Source organism: Bos mutus, chromosome 6 (genome assembly GCF_027580195.1).
Source record: "Bos mutus isolate GX-2022 chromosome 6, NWIPB_WYAK_1.1, whole genome shotgun sequence".
Taxonomy (NCBI): domain Eukaryota; kingdom Metazoa; phylum Chordata; class Mammalia; order Artiodactyla; family Bovidae; genus Bos; species Bos mutus.
In genome coordinates, this window is record NC_091622.1 from 55,597,489 (window position 1) to 55,616,743 (window position 19,255).

General features: G+C 40.0%; 2 protein-coding genes across 6 annotated transcripts in view; both read right to left on the reverse strand.

Moving 5' to 3' along the window:
* Positions 1–1,540, reverse strand: part of ARAP2 (ArfGAP with RhoGAP domain, ankyrin repeat and PH domain 2) — a 188,209-nt gene extending 186,669 nt beyond the window's left edge. For all 5 annotated transcript variants that reach the window (XR_011464504.1, XM_070372253.1, XM_070372252.1 and 2 more), the window contains exon 1: positions 495–1,540. Coding sequence is in view for 4 of the 5 variants with exons in the window: in XM_070372253.1 (XP_070228354.1) it covers positions 495–1,402 (908 nt within the window). In the remaining variant the exon portion in view is untranslated. The remainder of the gene's footprint in view (positions 1–494) is intronic.
* On the reverse strand, positions 1,408–18,720 carry LOC138988189 (uncharacterized). Its single transcript, XM_070371888.1, has 3 exons — positions 18,591–18,720; positions 17,065–17,834; positions 1,408–1,546 (listed from the first exon to the last, which is right to left on the reverse strand). Exons 1-3 carry the CDS (start codon positions 18,718–18,720, stop codon positions 1,541–1,543), a joined length of 906 nt encoding a protein of 301 aa, XP_070227989.1. The 3' UTR covers positions 1,408–1,540.
* Positions 18,721–19,255: the final 535 nt, after the last annotated feature.

Sequence of the window (19,255 nt, forward strand, 5' to 3'; positions counted from 1 at the left end):
CCAGTATCAAGTAGGTGCCCACTAGATGCATGTTGACTGATTCACTGGCGCCAGTCATTGTGTCAGGCAGTAGAGATACAATCATATAAACATGGTCCTCTACCAAGAAACACATAACCTGGTGTCTCCTAGGGGAGACAGAGTCAACAATTCAAATATAAGTGCACTCATGGAAGAAGATAATACTAGATATGGTGGAAGGTTCCATATACTAGATATGGGATGGAATATCCAGGTAGAATTAGTGGATGGGAATTCCACCAATTAAATAGGAGAAAGTTAGAGAGTCCCAGGCAGTTACAAGTTGAAAACAGACTCTGGGTAGTGGTATACAAGAGAAATGACATGATGAAAAAGTTTTAGAAGAAAGAAAAGGTTGGTTGAACAGGTAAACTAAAATGTCAAATTTAGAAAGGAAAACAGAAAAGAAAATTGTTAGAACTAACTACATTCCCCCAAACTGAATACACACAGCCTATCATAAAATTTCCTACCTCCCTGAAATTCCCTTCGTTGATCCTGGAATCTCTGGTACCGGCCGATGTCTTAGCAGAAAAGATCGAGATGGTCTTGAAACCAACTTGCTACAACTTCTCATAGGTGTTAGGACTGGTGATGATGGCACATACAAATCATTTACAACCATTTCTCCTTGAAACTGAAAGAATGGGGATGGTGGTGAGCTTTCTAATAAAACGTTAGTTCCATTTCCAGAATTTGCTTCTGATACTGAAGAGTCATGGGAGGAAAGGAATTCAAGGTCTGCATTAGGAAGCTTGCCTACATTTTCTGAAATCAAATCATCTCTTCCTGTGTGTTCTTCTTCAGCTGTGCAGCCTACAGTCTTCTCTGTTATCAAAGATTCTATGTCGGTAATTTCATTACGAAGTAAAGAATCTTGAAAAGAACCTGAATTCGAGTGTGGTTCATCTTCTGGAATGGGGAAGTTGTGTGTAGGAAGAGTCAGCTTATCATCTGATTTAAGAGATTGGCTATTTTCCACACAAACCTCATTTTCTCCAACATTTTTTGTAACAGTCTCCAACTGTATCCGGCTAGGTATCTGAACACCATGTGAATCTGAAAATTCTAAGGAGGTATTCTGAGCAGAAGACGGAGCTTGGTGATCCTTTGAAGTCTCATCATTCTTCTTTGTTTTGTGAATATTTGCATATATTGGGATATCTTGCATTTTTGACAGGATTATCTGTAACTGTTTAAGTATCCTCCTCCGGTGTCCTGTAGGTGATATTCCAACTTTGAGGAGCACACTGTCATTTATTTCTGCACAGTCCCTCACATTATTAAAACCAAATTCTCGGAAGTTTAAGAGGTACTGCTCCAGATTAATGCTCATTAGGAAATCTCTGATATCAACATTCACTTCACTGACTGAGGACATAGTGGTGGCTTCATCACTAGGCAAAGTTTTAAGAAGCAGTGCAATGCAATACACACTAGGAGGGTGTGCTTCTGTAGTGGGTGTTCCTCTGACTTTTCTCAAAAATGCTGTTTTCTCCGCAGTGAATGCTTTATGTGCTTAAGCCTAGGAAAAAAGGAGAAAAGAAAAGCAATTTATTAGGACATTTTTGGCATCAAAACTAGTTTTACATTACAAACGTTCTCTGAAGAAACATAATAGAAATGAGGATCACTACTTGTACTGAGTAGTGATCTAAGTTTGGAAACTGCATGCCCTAGAAAGTCATTTTCTAGGTAGAGTGTGAAGGGATGGGACAGAAATGCTATAGTAGTACCAAATGGTGATTTTCAAAAAGGTAAAAAAAAAAAAAAAAAAAGATTCTTAAATATAAATTAAACATGTGTCCAAAAATTTTATTCACTAATTAATGAGGGAACCTGTAAGGTGGTAGGGCTAGTTCCAAGATCATTTATTGAACAGGTTTATATAGTCCATCAGAAAACTTTTTTTTTTTTTTAGTTCTAGAATAAGATGGGTAGGTTATATTAAAAAAAAAAAAACAAACAAACTGGTTAGTGATCTACAAGGCAATAAAACCATAACCTTTGGGGATATCTTTCCACTGGACAAAAATCTATAAGCCAACAGGTAACTTCCCAGTTCAGGGCTCTAATCAAATAGTAAATAGGAGGTAGAACACAAGAATTAGAATATCCCTGGGGTGTGCCTGTTAAACAATACCCTCAACAAGGCATCCCACGAACATGCTGTACATTCTTTTGATTTCCAAATTTTAGATAATTTTTCTTAACAGTACCTAATAGATATGAGCAACTCCATCCTTTACTATACTTTCTTCAAAGACTCACTCCAAAAGCACAGTTAGAACGTATTTCCCAGGTCAATGATTTTTGCTTCAAAATTGCAGCAGCATTATATGCACAATATTATATAAGACAAGACTAGATGAACAACTTTACATTAGATAACAGGAAGTAAGTTAATATGAAAGGAAAAGGAAAAAGTTTAAAGGTCACATTTTCCTTTATACACAGCAGATTCACATAAGTTCACTTTTCTCACAAACATTGTTCAATTCTTTAAAAAGATGGTTTTTCCAGCTGTTGTTTATATGGCTGCATTGAGTTTGTAAAAGTGTATGGTATATGCAAATTTATATATATTAAGCATCAAGGAAAAAAGAAAAAAGTACAGAATATAGGTAACAACAATTGTTGTTTAGTCACTACGTCATGTTTGATTCTTTGCAACCCCATGGACTGTAGGGGTTTTCCCAGGCAAGAATACTGGAGGTGCCTCTGTCCATGGGATTTCCCCTACTGTAGTGGGTTGCCTTTCGTTCTCCAGGGGATATTCCCAACCCAGGGATCAAACCCACATCTCCTGCTTGGCAGGTATATTCTTTACCACTGATTCACCTGGGAAATCAGCATAATGACTATACACTGAAGCAATAAAATGAGACACAGTGGAATCAGGTATATTCATTTGAGCAAGCAGAGATGCAGTGTTTCTGGAAAAAACTGCATCTCAAAGTAGCTCCTTAGAAGACACAACTCAAGAGTCTCCATGTGATATATGCCAACTGCCCATAAGATGTTGCCTCAACTATTCTAAAACTTTAGCTGACACTGACAAGTGGGTACACCAAAAATAAAAGGGAAAACATATACTATTTAGGCAGCACTTCAGAAACAAAGGAATAAAAGTTACAAACCAGAGAGGAAAGACCATATACAGCTATGGCTGATTCATGCTGATGCTTGACAGAAACTAACACAATTCTATAAAGCAATTATCCTTCAACTAAAAACAAAAAATTAATTAAATAAAAAAAAAGAGAGATGAAAGACAGGAAATGCCTGTGCCCAACAGGTATCCCTCTGTCACACTCAAAATACCAAAACGTCAGGGAAAAAAGCAGAAAGTTAAACCTCAACACCATATATGAACCTAATTCTCAGATACATTATTCTTGTTCACATAATTATTTTTTAATCCCATTATTTAGTTTTGTTTGCCCATTACAAAATGGAAATAATTGTTACCAAAGTGGCAGCAACTTTTGATACTGGGCTCTAGAACTGTGAGAAAACATGAAGTAATATATTCGTCCACCTTCCTCACCACAGTTCAGGCCCTCCTGTATTACATCTGCCTAAAGCACTGCAATCATTCAACAAATCCCTCAGCCCAGTCTCCATGTACCACTAAACCACTGGAAGTCCAAATCTGGCCTGTCATTCCACATCCTGAACAGAACAGGCTAAGCTTCTTGGGGTGCCATACCACCCCCAGTCTGGTCTCAATCTGAACATAAAAAAGTAATAGTAGCTACTATCGATGTAAGTGGCAACAATGCTCCAGATACTGTACCTCAGATATATTTCTACTGCTAGGGAGATGTTTCCACATACTAACTCCAGGCTCAAGTTTAACACATGCCACTTCACTGACTTTGCTGCTGCTGCTGCTGCTGCTGTTGCTGCTGCTAAGTCGCTTCAGTCATGTCCAACTCTGTGCGACCCCATAGACAGCAGCCCAACCAGGCTCCCCCATCCCTGGGATTCTCCAGGCAAGAACACTGGAGTGGGTTGCCTTAGCTCATTAATTATCATTTCCCCCAAGCAACAAACTGTTAAATAGCCCCATACCTTTTACATACGCTGTAAGAGCTGGCAGATCTACATACTTTGCCAAATCCTCTGCACTATTTACAATTTTGAACAGGCATCTATTACTTCCTCTCTGAAGGCTTCCTATCAACTTCATGAAATAGAATGAATCACTCCTTTTGTTTAAGAGACAGGAGACAGACTGGTAGCGATGGTAGAAGTGGTTCAGAAGTCCATTTTGTTATTTTTTTAAGGTGTGTGCATGTGTGAGCCTTTATGTTTTAATATACAAGTTTTTTCTGTCTCTTACACATGAAGTTCCTCAGTGGCTGACTCAAGTATGGATATACCAAATATTCTAACCCATACCACCTCGCTCTGGTATCATGGGTATGCTAAATAAGGTTAATGAACTAGATTCCTTTTTGTGACCTGGAAGAGGCTTTCTCCCACAGGCCCCACAAACTCTCTCTGCGCTTTTGTGTAGGCCCCACCTCTCTGCACTTTCATGTAGGCGCCATCCTCCAATCATTGTGCTTTTTAACTGTCTGACTATCCAAGTGTGTTCACAGACCCACTTCTTCAGAGGTTTCAGGCCCCCAAAGATATCATCAGCTGCAAAGAGATAGGCACCCCTAACTACAAAAGTCTACCAGGCAAACTCCTTAACACAACATCAAAGCCCTCCGTGTTTGGACCTCCATTTGGGCACCAGGCACACATGCCATGTTCTAGGTTCATGGCTCTCCTGGTATCAGTGAGTGGATCTGCTGTACAGCAACATCTGTATATAGGCCCAAGAATCTATGTTTGTGACACATGCCAAAGATGACTGAGATGCACAAAAAATTTTGGTTGGGTTTTAAATTCCTCATACCTCAGCAGAAGTCCATCACTCCCCCCACCCCAGGAGATGGATGTCCTTCCTAAGACAGTGTCCAGGAGTCTGCAGTCATATTCAATTTCCACTCTCCTCCACTTTCATAGGCACATATCTGTGTGTCTGTTTCCTTCCCCATAAAACGAAAATGTTCAAAGGTACCTCAGTGCTGGTAAAGATTACATGAGACAATCCACTCCAAGTATTAAAATAGTGCTTAATCCCCAGCAAGTGTTTAGCACATATTCACTTCCATCATTATAATTACAAATTTTCATCACTAAGTCATTAACTTCCCACAGTTGAAATCTTTCCCATTCTTTGAAATGTAACTCAAATGCTATTTTCTTCATAAGGTCTCTACCGAGCAAGAAATAAACTCTTCACTGTATGACTACAGCATTTACTTCTCAGTATTTAATCACATCCTGTTGACTCCATGTTAACCTATAGAAACAGGATAGTGCAGTGTAATAGCCAGGATTTGGGAGCTGGGCAACCTTGGTCAAATTCCAGTATTTAACCTCTCTCTGCCACAGTTTTCTCATTAGGAAAGGAGTGGTAAGAATACCTACTTCATAAGGCTTTTGTAAAGCATCAAGAACACCAATGGCACACAGCAAATGTTAAATAAGTATCTGTCATCATAATTATGTTTATTGTCCCACAATAAACTAATAAATCTGCCAAGATGATGACTAGCCCATATAAGCTGCCCAATAAATGCCAAATTACTTGTTTGTAAACACAGTACATGATGTATATATACAGAACACATTTAGAGAATACATGAACAGTTGGCATTACAGATGTGAATGTACATTTGCCCATGCTATCCTGACCCATTTCCAAGAGAAAGTAAAAAGAAAACAGAAGTAACATTTAGGAGTACCTTCTATATGCCCAGCTTTCAGTATCACTTAACAACCGTAATCTTATTATCTTCCTGAGCTCTACCTTGGAGGTACTATGAATACCAACTGCTTCTCATCATCGCTTCTGCTCATATGCTAGCCCAAGCCACTTTCTTATCTTTCTTAGACCACTGCAACAGCCTTCTGACTGATATCCCAGATTCTATCCTGGTCTCCTGCCTTCACAAGCAGCATATTCTCAATACAACAGCCAGAATTATTCATTTTATAACAAAAGTCACATCACATCACTCCTTGCAACTACCTAATTTCATCTTCCCTGGCTTTGCCTGAAGCCCCCATCACTCAATCATCACCAAGCTGGCTTCAGTCCTATTTCTACTACATGATTCCTACCTCTCACCCATCTATCTCTTTCAAATCTACTTCCCAACATATTCCCATGGCTCATGGCTCACTCCATCACTTGAGTAGGTCTATGCTCAAACGTGTGCTCGTTAGAGTGGCCTTCCCTAGTGCCCTTAGGCATACGAGCATGCCCTGTCCCACAGCATTCCTTACTCTTGCTTTCTGTATCTTTGTGGTATTTGTTACTACATGACATCTGTAGACTTCTACCAGAGGATAGAAATCTTGTCTATGGTTCACTGCTGAAGGTCTTAACTTTGAACACCATCAGGCACATAAAAGGTGCTCAATAAATGTGTGCTGAAAGACTCCCTCTCAACTTTGAGATGATTTAAGGTAACAAGTGGAAAGTACAAAGTTTTAAAGTTTTGTCTATTTAGGTCACCAAGCTCCAAAGGAGCTCAAATACAGATTGTCCCAATCCATCTAACCACTACAAGTGATCTTAGAATCAAGAACCAAGGGGAGAGAAGGGTTAGTAGTAGGGCAGCTGGAAGCATTCCAACCCACCTAAAGGACTTTTAAAAATTCATCAAACAGAATAAAATATCTAAGAATAAACTTAATCAACAAAGTGAAAGATCTATACTCTGAAAACTATAAAATACTGATGAAAGAAAATGAAGATGATACAAAGAAATCCCATGTACAGGGACTGAAAGAATATTGCTAAAATGGTCATACTACCCAAAGCAATATACAGATTTAATGCAATTCCTACCAAAATACCCATGACATCTTTCACAGAACTAAAACAAATACTCCTAAAGTTTACAAAAGACTCCAAATTCCCAAAGCAATTTTCAGAAAATGAACAAAGCAAGAGGTATCACATTTTCTGACTTCAGACTATAGAACAGAGTTATAGTAAACAAAACAGCATGATACACAAAAACACACACATAGGTCAATGGAATAAAACAGAGAGCCTAGAAATAAACTCACACACTTATGGCTAATTAAGCTATGACAAAGAAGGCAAGAATATACAATACAGGAAAGACAGTCTCTTGTTTAATAAGTGAGTGCTGGGAAAACTGGACAGCCTCACGAAAATCAATGAAATTGGAGCATTTTGTCACACCATATACAAAAATAAACTCAAAGTAGATTAAAGACCTCAATGTAAGACTGGAAACTATATAACTCTTGAAAAGAACACAGGCAGAACACTCTGTGACATAAATCATAGCAGTATTTTTTTGGAGGATCTGTCTCCTAAGGCAAAGGAATCAAAAGCAAATATAAACAAATGGACTTCATCAAACTTAAGCTTTTGCACAGCAAAAGAAATCATACACAAAATGAAAACACAACCTACTAAATGGGATAAAATATTTGCAAATGATATGACCAATATGATTATAGCTCATATATTCAATAGTAAACTCAATATCAAAAACACAAATAACTCAGTTAATGGTTATAGCTCATACATTCAATATTAAACTCAGTATCAAAAAAACAAATAACTCAGTTAAAAAGTGGACAGAAGACTTAAATATTTCACCAAAGATGACATATAGATGGCCAACAGAAACATAAAAAGATGCTCAATATTGCTAATCAGAGAAATGCAAATCAAAACCACAATGGGATATCACCTCACACCTGTCAGGATGACTATTATCAAAAAGAACCCAAATTACAAACATTAGTAAAGATGTGTTAGAAGGGAACTCTCATACACTGTTGGTGGGAATGTAAATTGGTATAACCACTGTGGAAAAACAGAACAGAGGCTTCTCAGAAACAAAGAACACAGAACTACCGTAGAATTCAGCAATTCTACTCCTGGATATATATCCAAAAAACAAAACACCAATTTGAAAACATACATGCACCCCAATGTTCATAGCACCATTATTTATAATAGTCAAATACAGAAGCAATCTTAGTGTCCATCAATAGATGGACAAAGAAAATGTGATATATGTACACATGGAATACAAAGGAATGTTGCTCAGCTATACAAAAAAGAATGAAATTCTGTCATTTCCAACAATATGGAGGCACCTAGACATTATTAAGCTTAGTGAAAGAAGTCAGACAAAGACAAATACTCTTTGTTATCTTATATTCAGAATCTAAAAAATGAATGCGACAGAGACAGATTCACAGATACAGACAGCAGACTAGTGCTTACCAGTGAGGGGAGGGGAGTAGGAAGTGGCAAGATAGGGATAGGCGATTAAGAAATATACACTATCATGTGCTGGTGGTTTACTCGCTAAGATCTTCCCAACCCAGGGATGGAAGCCTGGTCTTCTGAATTGTAGGCAGTCTACTGCACAACAAGGCAGATTCCTTACTGACTGAGCCACCAAGGACATGTATAAAATAAATGAGCAATGCGGATATATTGAATAGCATATCCATTAGTTTGCAATAACCTTAAATGGAGTATAATTCATAAAAATTGTACAACTGAAACTAATATAATATTGTAAATCAAGTATATTTCAATTAAAAAAAAATCGTAGGTTGGGACAGCCACCCGCCTCCAAATGCCTTGAGTAAGAAAAACCACCACAGTAAACCACTTCCCACTACCCATCCCCCCACCCACTACCAGTGTAACTTTGTCATATTCCCCAGTTAAACAAGGAAAGAAAATAACTGAAAAACCTGGGTCACTTCATTAAACCATAAAGTCATTAAATATTCAGTGCTGACAACTTTTGGAATCACTTCTGCCTGATTTTAATATCTTTGGGGAGGGAAAAAGTAGCAATAGTATAACTAAATTCACTCAACTTTAATCTACTTCTTTAAAAAAAAAAAAGCATACCATTTTAAAATCATAAACATAACCTTACAGTATTTAGAAACCTGCCAATGTGTTGAAATAATAGACTTAAAAATCCTAGGATCACAAGACAGAAAACAGCCTTAAAAATGTAAACTCAGTAAGTTAGGCTGCCACATGAATACAGAGACTCTTCAGTGTCATCAATACAAGTCTTACAGATTCTAAAAACAATGGAAGTTTATTGTATTCCAAAACAGTCATCCCCAATTGAATGTGAATCAGAAATGTGTGAGAAATTACTTTTATTGGTCACAGTGACTGAGGGGTACCAGTAAATAGGAGAGTTGACTGACTTAGGACATCCTAGTGGTAAAGAATCTGCCTGCTAATGCAGGAGACAGAATAAGATGTGGCTTTGATTCCTGGATTGTGAAGATTCCCTGGAGGAAGACATGGCAACCCACTCCAGTATGCTTGCCTGGACAATCCCATGGACAGAGCAGCCTGGCAGGCTACAGTCCATGGGGTCACAAAGAGTCCCACAGGACTGAAATGACTTAGCACGCATAATGATACCCAAGGTAGAAACCTCAGGCACAATTTTTACTCCTCCAAATCTCCAGAGCTAATCCACTATCCCCAAAGGATACCTGGCACTATAGATGATGAAAGGAAGTGTCCCTGATTTCAAGTTATTTATGTGGAGAAACAGCTAATCTCTTACAAACTTCGGGAGGTCCATATAAATAACACACTGAACTAGTGAGTTCAGGCTACAGGTCTTACCAGAATTCTTCTTTTGCTTCAGTACAGAATACAGTCACAAGGAGGAGGTATCACTGTATTTCACATCAAACAGACTTATTGTTTAATACTAAGATGTTAACTTCACATAGTCCTAAAGACAAATCGTTCCACTCTGCTCCCCACAACCATGCAGAAGAGGAAGTGGTTTTGAGAAAGCACGCTTGCTGTCATTACTCTATCCCATCGTATAGGGCAAATTACAAAAGGTCAGAGATCAAGAATTCTATTGTTCTAGTCTAAGTCCTTACATCCTTGGTGTCAAATTGGTTGGTCATTCAGTATGTCTCTCCCCTACCATTGGTCACCTACCTTATCCTGTGATAACACTGCCCCATTTAACCCCTTACAGAAAGCCCAGTTCCCTCAACTCTGAACTCTTTCCTCCACTGCCCCAGGTTCTCTACATTGAGCCCTCCTTCCCCTTCATCAAAACACATCCATCCTCTTTCATTCTCCCTCAGACTTCTATTGCTAATGTTATCAGCCAATATCTGTGGAGTGATTACAAACCAACTTTATAGGATCTCATTTAACAGCAGGAAAACAGTGGATAAGTTTCAGAATTCCAAGAGTCAGACTCTACAAACTGTGCTGTTAACTGTGATGCCTCCTAATACCTATGCGATCGATTTAACAGTAGGAAGGGATCAAGGACTTCCTATTTTCCCTCTCATTTGACTGTTCTACTATACATAGCATTTAGAGTCTCTAGGGAAATGCTGCTGAACTATACCATCCCTTGCGAACTCAAGTTATATAAGCCTTTGCAGCTGTGAGCATATGCGTCCATGTAAGTAAGTAAATACGGAAGCCTAAAGTCATTTACTTTTAATTGTTTGAGATACTCAGGCCACAGTACACAAAGCACAGTGCTCTAGAGTCAGACTGCCTGAACTCCAACCCAGCCTTTCCCACTTGTTTTCTTTGTCCCTGAAGATAGTTAACTTCCCTGAAGCTCAGTTTCCCTGTCTATAAAATGAAGATAAAATATCTGCTAGGATTTCTGCTAGAATTAAACAAGTCAAATACATAAGGCATATAGAAAAGCACCTGACATGAATTATAAGTGTACAAAAAATGCTGGCTAATTCATCCATGGTATATAATATTGTAGTTGGTCATATTCATACTGCATTATTGCACTTGGTGTGATCGGTATTCTCCTGCCTGCTTCATAAAATTACATTCCTTTCAATTAGCACCATCCATTATTCTTCTAATAAACCTACAAAGCACCTCACACAGCAGTAAACAGTTTCATTAATTTAGTAAACTATAGATGTCGTTATAGTAGTGAGAATGAAGATTTTTACCTGAAGACTTTAGACTTGGGAAACAGCACAGTGATGTCCAGTGATTGTACTCTGCTGTGTAATACCTGCACGAACTTGGGAAAGTTCCTTTATTTTTCTGAGACACACTGTGGTCACCTGTAAGCAGCGACGATAAATGAGAACCTCACGAGACTCTTTTGAGGATGAAATGAGTAAATATGCATAAAGATCTTAGTTCCTGGCAAGCAATAAGCACTTAATTAGTGGCTGCTGGATGGAGAGTAACAGAGGTTTGAGCTGAAAATAGTCAGGCTCCAGGCAAAAGCCTTCCACAGCTTGGATCAAGGAGAAAAGACTGTTCTAAGTCATGCTTTGATTATTTTATTTTCTGTGCAATCTGAAAGACACAACTCTTTCAAAATTAAGAATATACATTTCACAGCCAGTGAAGGCCAGTAGTGACCATTCCTTTACTTTGTATGACTTTTTTATTAGCCTAAGTAGTACCTGGGTTTAGGTGTTTTCTATAACATCCCAATAAGTTATGTGGCTTGAAACACTCCTTAGCTTCAGTAAGTCCCTTTTCTTTCAAACTGTCTATCCAGATTTTAAGTTAATTGGCTGATGTTTGAGACTTAAAGTTAAGTCTCAAACATTAAAAATTAATGTTTTTTTTAAACTTAAAATTAAGTCTCTTAAATATTAAAAATGTTTAATTTTTAATTCAGAAATCTTTAAAGCGGGGCCACAGTTCTTAGGCAAGCATTTTCCCAAGTTCCTACAAGAGCAGGAGTGGGGGTAAAGTCATTAACAAACCAAAGCCCACACCACAGTGGAGGACACCTACCTGAGTGCCCCTGAAACCTGCTCATTCCAGCTCCCTCCTACCCACATCTGTATCTTGGCAGCTGAAAGGACACTCAGACCCTTCAGGATTCTTGATATAAGCACGAGTACATACATATTCTTCAGGATTCTGTTCTATTTCATGCTACATTGAACATACCTTTAATGTTTAATTGGCTGAGATAAAAACTTGCATGATATACTTCAATAAAAAGATTTTAAAATGTACACTTATGATACATGCACTTTTATATATCAATTTTTTTAATTGGATACAAATGTATCAGATGTATTCTCCACTATTTCTCTGAATTTGAGTCACATTTTTTGACTAACAACCAGATGTTTCAAAATAGCCTACTGTGAATGGTTTCCTCTCTTAGCATTTATAAATAGCACCCTGACCTCTTTTCCAACTGAATTTGAGGGCTTGTTCCTATTGGCTCCGTAATTATCTAAGTCTCTTTTTTCTTAGGTAAGAGGATATCTCACCAAGTGTCTCTCAACTGATTGACTCATTTATTAACATTTATTCATTAAATAAATATTTAAGGATTGCTAACTACTCTCTCCAAGATAACATAACAGGGAGAAACATTTGCAGTTCAAGATAGCACCTATCATCACACTTGAGAACCGTGCTACTGTGTGCATATATACATATATATTCTAATCCTGAAAGACGATGTTGTTAAAGTGCTACACTCAGTATGCCAGCAAATTTGGAAAGCTCAGCAGTGGCCACAGGACTGGAAAAGGTCAATTTCCATTCCAATGACAAAGAATGTTCAAATTACTGTACAATTGCACTCATTTCTTAAGAAAGCAAGATTATGCTCAAAATCCTTCAAGTTAGGCTTCAGGAGTACGTGAACTGAAAACTTCCAGATGTACCAGCAGGATTTATAAAAGGTAGAGGAACCAAAGATCATATTGCCAACACACCCTGGATCACAGAAAAAGCAAAGGATTTTTTTTTTTAATCTATTTCTGCTTCATTGACCACATTAAAGACTTTAACTGTATAGATCACAGCAAACTTTGGAAAATTCCTTCAAGAGATGGGAATACCAGACCACCTTACCTATCTCCTGAGAAACCTGTATGCGGGTCAAGCAGCAATAGTCAGAACGAGACATGGAACAATGGACTGGTTCAAAATTGGGAAATCAGAACGTCAAGGCTGTATATTGTCACCCTGCTTATTTAACTTCTATGCAGAGTATATCATGTGAAATGCCAGGTTGGATGATTCACAAGCTGGAATCAAGATTGCCAGGAGAAATACCAACAACCTCAGATATGCAGATGATATCACTTTAATGGCAGAAAGTGAAAAGGAACTAAAAAGCCCTAGATGAGGGTAAAAGCGGAAAGTGAAAAAGATGGCTGAAAACTCAGTATTCATAAAAAGAAGATCATGGCATCCAGTCCCATCACTTCATGGCAAATAGATGGGGAAAAAGTGGAAGCAGTGACAGATTTCATTTTCTTGGGCTCCAAAATTCTTGTGGATGGTGACTGCAGCCATGAAATTAAAAAACACTTGTTCCTTGGAAGAAAAGTTACAACAAACCTAAGAAGTGTAAAAAAGCAAAGACATCATTTTGCCAATGAAGGTCTATGTGGACAAAGGTATGGTTTTTCCAGTAGTCATGTATGGATATGAGTTGCACCATAAAGAAGACTGAGCATCAAAATTGATGCTCAAATTGAGCATTTGAAATTGATGTTTTCAAATTGTGGAGTTGGAGAAGACTCTTAAAGGACTCTTCCGAGTCCCTTGGACTGCAAGGAAATCAACCCTGAATATTCATTGGAAGGACTGGTGCTGAAGCTCCAATACTTTGGCCACCTGATGCAAAGAGCCATTAGAAAAGAACCTGATGCTTGGAAAGACTGAGGCCAAGAAGAGAAAGGGACGACAGAGAATGAGATGGTTGGATGGCATCAATAACTCATTATACACGAGTTTGAGCAAACTCAGTGAGATAGTGAAGGACAGGGAAGACTGGAGTGCTACCGTTCATGGGGTCACAGAGTCAGATACGACTTAGTGACTGAACAATGATATATATATATTGTACTAAAAAGAAAGTGAAAATGAAATGTCTTCTCTCCAGGAGTTTAAAATCTAAAGGAGTGTATTAAACATGGCTGTAACCATGTTACAGCCATATGCATGTCAAGGGAAAATGACACGCATATGGACTGCTACTGCTGCTAAGTCGCTTCAGTCGTGTCCGACTCTTGTGTGACCCCATAGACAGCAGTCCACCAGGCTCCCCTGTCCCTGGGATTCTCTAGGCAAGAACACTGGAGTGGGTTGCCATTTCCTTCTCCAATGCATGAAAGTGAAAAGCGAAAGTCAAGTCGCTCAGTCATGTCTGACCCTCAGCGACCCCATGGACCGCAGCCTTCCAGGCTCCTCCGTCCATGGGATTTTCCAGGCAAGAGTACTGGAGTCGGTTGCCATTGCCTTCTCCAATGCATATGGACAGTTCTTTATAAGTCAGTAAGAGCCAGTAAAAGAGGAACAACAAAATTGGAAGACTCAAATGTACCCGATAAAAACACTTCAAGAGTAATGATGAGAAAACTTAAGTCTTATGAGCTTGACTTTCACATGGTTCATATTTTAAGTATTGTTTTATGTATAATGTATAATTACATAGAGAAGTAGCACCATCATCTTTCAAGAATTCCAAGGAACTCTAAAAACTTCAAACTGACACCATAAATATAATTGAAATATGCAGCAATTCAGAACTCTGAGGATGGAATGATCAGTGAAGGAGCTACAGAGGGGAATTTCAAGATGTATGGGAACGTAGCATGTGGAGACAGCAGTCATTGCCACAAAGTGGGGCAATGAGGGAGATGTCTTTAGGCAATCAAACAGATGAGAAGACATCTCATAGCCTCCAGTCTCTCGTCAATCACATTTGATCAAAGCTAAGAAATATTTCCAACATTAATAAAATGTTCTTTACCTAATATTTTCCAGAATATTCCCCAAATTCCTCAGTTTAGAAAATACAAACATTGGATTCAATAAATGATTCAACAAACAAATAAGAAAGAAAAAAAAAAACTTGCTAAAACATTAAAATAATTTCTTCTTAAAAGCAACGGCTGTCATTCATAAGTAACATTTTTATAGCACCTTTCACTGAACTTTCTCAAAGTTGCTAAGAGGTAGGACAGAAAGAAACAAAGCAAAACCAGAAAATTTCCGAAATATCATGATGTTTATAATACAGAGTTCTAAGCCGGTTTTTAAAACTTCACAGTCTTATGGTGATAGTTTAAGACTTTCTTCCAAGAAAACTGCAATTCATTATAATCTCATTCCTATGCTGCTGCTTCGAAGTCGCTTCAGTCCTGTCCGACTCTTTGCCACCATATGGACCCTAGGCTGACAGGCTCCTCTGTCCAAGGGATTTCCCAGGCAAGAATATTGGAATGGGTTGTTATGCCCTCCTCCAGGGGATCTTCCTGACCCAGGGATCAAACCCAGGTCTCCTTAATTGCAGGCAGATTCTTTATGGTCTAAGCCATCAGGGAAGCCTCTTAGTCCTCTACTTAATCACAATAACTAAGTAGCTGAATTGAAAAGTACTCTATCTAGAAGGCTCAAACTGCAATGATATGAGATGGTCAAGAAATTTGTTTTTAGCAGCAGACACTGATAATACAGAGAACAAACTACTGATCACCAGTGTGCAGAAGGAAGAGGGAAGGGGCAATGTGGGGGTAGGTGGGGGGAAAAAGAGGCTACTATTGGATTAAATGAAATCATATGTGAGAAACTTTTGAAAAAAGAAGCACTATAGAATTCAAATAGACTTTCATTAAAAATTTTAATATTCAAGAGGCATAGGAAAAATGAAAAAAAATACATATTTGTTTTTAAATGTACCAGTTTCTCCTCTCATGGACTATCCATATAAAATCTGACTTATGGAAGAAGGAAAAAAATGCAAACACACATGCCCACAAATAAGTTTTAACAAGTCATTTGACTTCCCCTCTAGGTATATTTTCATTTAAACAAATCTTTGAGTACTGACAAATCAAGTCGATAGAGAACACTCTTGGTGTTAAGACCCACCTTAAGTGTGTATTTGTTAAACAGCTGTCTGAAAAGTAGCCAGGGAGATATTTCCACTTTAGACTCTAGCCTAGTTCCATGACCCATTTTACTTTTTCTTTCTTTTTAAAACACTGTTAAACAGTGGAAGGTCATGAGAATTTTCCCCTCAGTATTTCTCTTGTAAGTGTATGGAAGTCACAAGTATAAGTTTAGAAGTATTTCTCTTTTCTCCTTAAAAAAGTTACCTTCCTTTGTAAAATAGTCATAACTTCATCTTCCAATTACTTACGGGCAATGTTCCCATAAACTCATGCGGGCAAAGAGTGCTTAAGTGCGGGAGAAATCAATACTAAGCTTGTAAGTACAACACTATTATTGGTAATCACAATGACATCCGATTATGTGTACTTTTAAAAATAGCTTATTTTTCGGTACTTTTTTTTTTAAAACCAAAAGGATATATTCCACTAAGCAGACTACTTCAAGGACACCCTTGCCAAAAAAAAAAAAAGTTGCCATCATACAAACTTGCAACAGCCTACAATGTCATTATTCCAAACAAACTAGCTTCTAATTTGCCCCTAATCATCAAAGGTTATAGTTCACAATATATTTTCACAGACTTCCCCCCAATCAAAATTACTCCAGATCGCCGCAAGGAGGTGAGGCGAACAAGTTTAAGAAAAGAAGCAAGGATGAACTTACCTCGTTTAATAAGACGGGCACCCATTCTCCCAGGAGACCTGTCTCCAAACGTCAACGAGAAAATCAATCTGGTAAACTCCCTGTCGACAGTTTTCGAGTATGAAGTTAGGTTCAGGCAGGTGGAGGCCAAATGATTGTAATTAAAGTTAATTAACAGGCCTGCGGTCTCAAAGTGTAGAACAAGTAGGGTGCGGGGGAGCACAGGGATCCGAGCGAACTCATTATCTCTACCGAGTAATTAACTGCTGCCTGAAACTCACTGAAGGGCAGCTCCTTTTCGAGGAAGGGGTCTAGCCGTCTATCCGGCTCTTCCCACTCCTGAGTCAAATCCCATTACTAAGTAGAGTTTTTGTATCACTTACCAGCTTCTGGTTTCCTTTTAGACGCCCACATGCGGGAGCTAAATCCAAGCGGTAGAAACCGGAGCTGAACACTTGGCGCTCTGGATATGTACCCAAAGAGGTGCCGGAAAGCCGCGGCTCAGATGAGATGGTCCTCACGCCCGACCCCGGCCCCGCCGCCCAGCCCACCGCAGTCCCCTGGACTCGCTTTGCGCGCGGGCAGCGGAGCTGGGGAGCCGAGGCGGGCGGGGGAGCCCGGTCGCCGGCTTCTTTCCCGGCCCGGCTCGACCAGTCCTCACCCTCCTGTCCCAGGCGCGGGGCCTCCTGCTTCCCTCCCCGCCGGCTGCCCGCACGGCGTCTGCAGCCAGGAGGCGGCCGCGCGGGCGGCGCTGTCACTCGGGCCAGCACGCCGCGGCCGCCGCACCTGGAGGCGGGGAGCGCGAGCCCGCGCGCAGCTCCGGAAGCGCCGCGCCCGCCGCCCGCGCCCTGCCCAGGTGCTCCGGCGCCGCGCCTTGGCCGCTTCCTCCAGGCCCGCGGGGGCGGGGAGAGCCGCCAGGCGTGGGGGCAGCGAGGCTCAGCGGCCGGGGCAGCCAAGCCGGCCGCCCTGGTTCCGCAACATAGTTGGGTGTCTGACTCAGTCCGCCCCGACTTGGCCGCGCCTGGCACCGTCGCCACCTGGCGCACCTCGGCCCCAAGGCTCCCGGGGCGGCGGGGTTGGTGAAGCCGCGAGGACGCGTCCCGCAGCCCAAAGCGGCGAGGGCATAGCCCTCCCCGGAGAGATGCCGGTGACCCTACCCCGGCTCAGGCCGGCCATTTGGTTGGTCATTGCTCACGGATGGGTGGGTTGTCAAGTGGGCGGAATCTCAGCACCACTGATTATTAGTATTACTCTACTAAGTAGTTTCCAGGTTGCCTCAGCGTTTCCCAAACTTAACGACTCATCTAGGGCGCTAGTTTTCCCAGGCTGCTTCTGCGTAAAGTTGCACTCAATGGGCCCGGGAATCTGTTTACCAAGCTCAGTGCTGATTAGGCTCGACCCATTATATCGGATTCTCTGTGAGGGAAGGACGAATATTCTCACTTTCTAGTTGAGTTTGTGGGGGAGAGCAACTTGCCCAAGCAGTCATAACTTTAAGGGTGCAGGGGATTTTCAATTTAGATCTGAACTAATACAGCCTCCTCACAGATGTTTTATATTTCTCCTTCTTGTCTCTCTGCCCCCCTTCTGGTCTCCACCCCTCCGAGGGGAGGGAGAACCCTGCTCTAGTCCTTTTGGCCTCTGAGATCGTTAGATCCCGGAAAGACATTTTCCCTTGGACTTGGACCTTGACACTCTGCTCTTGGAAGTAACAATAAAGCAGCGAGAGGACATGGGAATTCAAACAGAAAAACCCTTGTGCGCCCCGGAATATCGATACTTAAATGTCCGTAAAATCTTATCGCTTGCCAGTGACTTCAAGGCAAGCTCCTTATTTTTATATTTTAGTTAATATCTTTGTACAGACTGTACCTGAAATTCTCTCCCTTAAAAGATGAAATGTCCTTACTTTGTCCTGTTCGTGTTGGTGAAAGTAAAACAATTAGAGGAAGTGCTGAGCTTATTATGAAAATGAAATAATTGGTGAAGTCTGGAGCGTGGGAGGCTTCCCAGGAGCCCTGGTTCTCGGGAGGCTTCATCTTCAGCGAAAAATCTGCCCATCAAAAAGCACCCTCCTGCCCTGGGAGACTCTGAGGCAGCTGTGGCAAGCATGCTCCAGAGACAGCAAATCTTCAGTTTCTTTTGAACTAAATACTTTAAAGAAAGACCTATTTTCACGAGGAAAGTTCACTCGACATTTTCCAAATCTCAAGAATTGTCTTTTTTTTTTTTTTTGGATTTCTGTAGAATTTTATTTTTGTGGCTCTTTTTGACTTCCTGTTAAGTCCATACTCTGTGGGCTTTATTTTCCCTCTCCCTCATAGTTCTCACATACTTGTCATTTATTTTTATCTTTGTAAGCCATCTTAAATCCTTTTCTGAGCAAGGTGGGTTATAAATAAACAAAAAATCTTACATCAGTTATGGTATGTCTCAGTAAGGCAAGCACTGTTACTGGAACAGAGTCCTCAAATTATTTCTCTCGGTAGATTTTATAAAATAAGACTTTGTGCCTTTTTGTAACAATATCTTACTTCCTCAATTATCATTCAGTCATTTATTGTTTAAAATTTT